Source organism: Cottoperca gobio, chromosome 10 (genome assembly GCF_900634415.1).
Source record: "Cottoperca gobio chromosome 10, fCotGob3.1, whole genome shotgun sequence".
Taxonomy (NCBI): Eukaryota; Metazoa; Chordata; class Actinopteri; order Perciformes; family Bovichtidae; genus Cottoperca; species Cottoperca gobio.
Window position 1 is genome coordinate 8919976 of NC_041364.1, and position 5000 is coordinate 8924975.

Sequence of the window (5000 nt, forward strand, 5' to 3'; positions counted from 1 at the left end):
CACACGCGCACTGCTACACACAACTGTAAAGCCAAGGCTCCAAACCAAACAGAATGCAAGCTTACGGGGACGCGCATCCCTTATAAACACACAACATCAAAAGAACAAAAAGGCAGCAAGCGTGTGGTGATGACTGTGACAAACACCAGCCAGGTTATCTATCAGTGCCAATATGAAACCCGCATAAAGAAAACCAAAAAAAAAAATGATGAAAACGATTTCCACATAAACATTTTGCCCACCACTGACTTCTGTCAGGGAAGGAGAACACTGCCTTTACCTGCGGGATACAGTGTGTACAAAGTCCTGGGAAAGGAAGCCGAGACGTTATCACATTATCTTTCTACAATCTATCAAACCACAATCATGTGGTTTTAAGAGTGAGAGTGTTTCTTTGTTTTGCAACTGGGCTGAATTAAGGGTCTGACAACAGGCGTAATGTCTGTTTCCTCTCGTGAGCACAATAAAAGCTGAGGTGTGATGAATAAATAACTCACCAAAAATAACAGTTTAGTTATGAACAAGTGCTCATACCGATGCAGATGGGTGGCGCTAACCTGTAGCATATTCTTATAATACTTTACCTCATGCTCTTCCCTGAAACGGAGAGGCTTAGTCAAACACGCCACAGGAAAATGAATAGTACAAAACTGTCTGTTTTAGTAATTCATGGGAAATCCTGAAACTCTACCACGGACTCTAAAAGTCCCTTATAAGAATCAGGAGGAAAGATTAACGACATCATGTTTCTTAAAACCTTTGAAGGGACTGTGGGATTCACTGAATGCAGTCACACGACACCAAAAACACATTTTCCTGACGTGCACTGAGGTTTGGTGTCATTGTGCACAACAGTGGGAGGGGAGGTGAAGTAAGGCGGCGCGCAATGCAGTCGCACGCTGCAGTTTTTTGCGTCACGATTGGCAGCTACGTTTGATGAAGTCTACCTGCTTGGATTCCACCAGTAGTGCAAAAATGCGCAGGTCTGTGATCGTCACGTCACTTTAAAGCCGTAAGATTTATTTTATGGCCCCCCGAGGTAGCAGACGCTTACAGACACGAGGTCCCGACATACGAGCCCCTTGGAAAGCTAGCTACACATCCAGCAGACATTGCATTGAAAGAGAGTAGGGCAATGAAATGCAGCAAATTGTCTGACCTGGGGACTCGCTGCTCAGGGTATTTGCGCCTCAGCTGACAGGTGTTTTTGAATAACTGATACAATGCATGTTCAGAAACACAGTGACTGAATACAGGGAATGAGGGGGGGGGGGGGGGGGGGGGGGGGAATCAGCAGACACGTAGGGCCACAGAAAACCATCAGATGACAATGAGAGAAGAGTGAAGCAAACGGAGCAATGGCATGCCAGCTCAACACTGGAGCAAACACACACACACACACACACACACACACATACACTCAGGCAACCCCATCCAACCCCCCCCTAAGCCACATCCTTACCCACACGTACACAGATAGAAACAGGGTGACATCTAACCTTACCTTTATGATATAAGACATCCTCTACAGAAGGCAGGATGGAGAAAGAGAGAAAAAAGGGGAAATGTGCATGAAAAATCCGACGAGAGAAGGGCGTGATAGAGAGTTAATGGTGAACATTTGTTTTTTTACATCCCCATCTGCCGTTCACCTATTCTTTGTCTATGCAGAATAGGATGATTACTTCAGGTAAAAAAAAAAAAAGAAAGATTTATGGAGATATTGACAGAAAGAAGGTTATGCATTCAGAGGACTACGCATGCAAGCCGGCTCGGTTCTATTCTCAGAGACTCGTGGACAACAATCAGTTTAGAAGCACATGTGTGCGTTCAGTGTTCGAGGCAACCATTTCTAGATTACAGCTCGTCAACAAAAAGTACAGAGATGCATGTTTACTGTAGACATATATTCAACACCTCACTAGACCATGCAAACTGAAACTTATAAAAAGTGCTGACTGACAACTGTGTGAAAGCTTCTTCCAACCACGAACCATCACTCAAGTAGCTCATAACCACTTGTACACTCAATGCCAGTCAGACGTGGAGATCATGCTGCCTTTACTGGAACATGCCCTTTTTACAGCGGCCATTTTTACATTTCAGAGCAGGGGTAAACTCAGGTGCAACACTATGATGGCCCCGGTATGTTTATCCTGCAATGACATGTCAAAAATATCTGCTGTGTAAAGTTCCTCAGAACATAATCATCTTCATATTTCAGACAGTAGTTTTACATCTCTTCTACTTACTGCATAGTTAATAATCCTATGACCATGTTCTTTGTTTAGCTGGTCCACACATTGTGCAAAGTAATCATTTACATATGCAAAACGTTTTTCTGTTGTTGTTTTAGAGCATGTGACCTTATGTGGTTTAAGTTATTGTAAACATGTAGTGGTTAATAAAGGTGTTGTTGTCCTGATTAAAAACACACACAAATAAAGTGTTATTAAATAATAATTACAGTACAGTTCCTGCTACTCATGAGAAAAAATGTTCAGCAATAGCAGAAACTAATCCAACATAAAACTACAAACACAGAAAGCTATTTTGGTACTAAAATACAAAAGTACACGGGAGGCTAACATGTCAACGACTCTGTACTCATGAAGTTGGAGAACAAATATCTTTTACTGCTGAATGTGTGTATGTCAGCCTCACTTTGATCTTTTTTGCGTGTTTGTTGGAAGGTTGTGTGTGAAACAGGACAGTGGAGGTCTGAATAAAGTAGAGACAGAAACAGGGGGGGGGGGGGGGGGGGGGGGGGGGGGGGGGGGCAGAGACTAGAGGAGAGACTTCTTGTGGTTTCTGACTAACAATGCATGCCTGCTTATAAGAGATGCAAATCAAGCTTGTGTGGGTTTGTTTGTGCAGCTCTACAACCGCCTACCTCTTTGTATCCCAGCGCAGCAGAGGGTTTGAGGGGAGGCGCGGGGCGCAGACAGCTAAGAGACCAGGGCTTGCTGGTCTTTGGCGGTTCCAGGGGGCCGCGACTGATGGCACTGAGGCTGCCCAGGTTGGACAGGTGAGTTGGGGTGCCGACCATGCTCAGGGTCTTGCCTTCTACAGTCTACACGGGACGATACAAAGGGAAAGAACACAAGAAAGTGTGTGTGAATAATACGTGCAATGAAAGATGAGTGTTTTCACACCTCAGCATATTGCAGGGTTCACTTCTGGTATTGTTTTGACTGTTTACTGTGCGTGTGCGTGTGCGTGTGCATGTGCATGTGCGTGTGTGTGTGTACTCACCTTCGAGATGGTGCCTGGAGGGCTTCCTCCTTTGGTAAAGGGCTGAAGGTGCTCTAACCACTCTTGTAACTCCTGGGAACTACAGCAGAACACTGTGATACGATCGATCATGCTTCCTGCAGCACAGAAACACACACACACACACACATTTCCTTTAGTGAAAGTTACATATGGCTGACAAAAGTGAAAACATGCCACAACCACAACAACAACACTTTTAGGGAATGCAAATGGAATTTAGAGATCTACAGTCTACTTCACATGTCCCACTAAGATGAGCCGTTCATGCAGTGTGACAGCACCAAATATATGATCAAATGCAACATTAACAACCTTGTTCACAAAGAGGCCCCCAAAACAAATAGATATGGCTACACACAGTGTGTAAGGCACGTGAAGCAACATGCTTTGGAGACTTCCGTTTCTTACTGTGGAAGTCAAGGGATTATCTGAATGAAATGCTTTATCTGAATTCATGTGTGTAGCACACATCTTTGAGAAAGTAGAGCAAGTGTGATATCCCTTTAATGACTGTGTACAGACACCGGCATGAATATTTCACAGGTAGAAAAAGGGCGGCCTCGACAACCAGTTAAAATTTAAAAGTGTTGCATTGTCATGTGAATTAGTTCCCTGGGATTGGAGTGACAAGTGTAAGAACTTTAAGAGTTTTTGAAGACACAGTCCCACAGCTGACGCTTGATCTACGAGTCTCTATTTCTGTTACAATTCATTACATACTGCTCAATCTCAAACTAAACTAAACTAAACTCCAGAGCTTCAGATGCAAACCTGTGATGTCCAAGGCATAGTGGGCATTGTCTGCATCCTCTGCATGCCTCGTTACTGTGGTGCCCGTCAGTGGCAGTCTTCCCTGAACGGGACAAACAAAAAAAGGGAGAAGAAATAAGGAGACACCTGAAATTAATTAAATGATGTGCCCACAAAAATAGAAACGGATACAAATGGAAAACATAGTCATGAAGGGACATACTGTGTAGGGTGTTCCTCACCTGATAAATAAAGCCACTCATCCGGGGACTGGCGGAGAGCATGACTAACACATTAGGGAAAAGCATTAGATAGCGCTCCTCTTTTTCCTGCAAGAAAGAGACAAAGAAGATTTGGTTGCAATGTGGGAATAAATACGTTTATGCAGCTACTGAAAGGAAGGTTGCTGAGGCGGATCCTGTTCATTATGTAAAAACCGAATGCGTGCTACTTTATGTGACGCCTACTGATGCGAATCCATCATTTTAGCTGACACCAGCATGTTTGGTAACACTTTATTTGGTGTAGTCCGCCTACAAATAGATTGACAAATATAGTTTATAGAGTATAGAGTTCATGCACATTCTCAACATGTGCTCATTAGTATAGCATAGGTTGAGGGAGTAGTTCAAATGTATATATAGTTATGTCACATATACTTTATAGATAGTCTGTTAAACATCTACGGACAAAGCAAAACAGTTGAATTGTTGAATCTCAACTAATAAGCTGTAGAAATGTAACTCTATAAACTATTTTTAGGTGGGCAATCCAAATAAAGCGTTCCCGCATACATTTGCTCAAATTAGCAAATTAGCTGTTGCTTGTTCTACAATGGAAAATAAGATGAGCAGCCAAGAAGGCTGAACAAATATGGTGGTTGGAAAGCGATTAGCATTGATTAAAAGAGGGTGCATTCAAGCGTTTATCTTCCAACCACAAACTCAAAGTTGACCCTTGCACAGAAACCACAG

General features: G+C 43.1%; 1 protein-coding gene across 3 annotated transcripts in view; it reads right to left on the bottom strand.

The window, feature by feature from the left end:
- The window catches only part of arhgef6 (Rac/Cdc42 guanine nucleotide exchange factor (GEF) 6), a 25180-nt gene that overhangs the window by 3259 nt on the left and 16921 nt on the right, over window positions 1-5000 (bottom strand). For 2 of the 3 annotated variants that reach the window (XM_029441458.1, XM_029441460.1), the window contains exons 13-17: window positions 4269-4355; window positions 4048-4129; window positions 3256-3371; window positions 2894-3073; window positions 1505-1525 (exon numbers count right to left, since the gene is read on the bottom strand). In XM_029441458.1, the coding sequence (XP_029297318.1) occupies window positions 1505-1525; window positions 2894-3073; window positions 3256-3371; window positions 4048-4129; window positions 4269-4355 (486 nt within the window). The remainder of the gene's footprint in view (window positions 1-1504; window positions 1526-2893; window positions 3074-3255; window positions 3372-4047; window positions 4130-4268; window positions 4356-5000) is intronic. The other variant, XM_029441459.1, reaches the window with a different exon arrangement.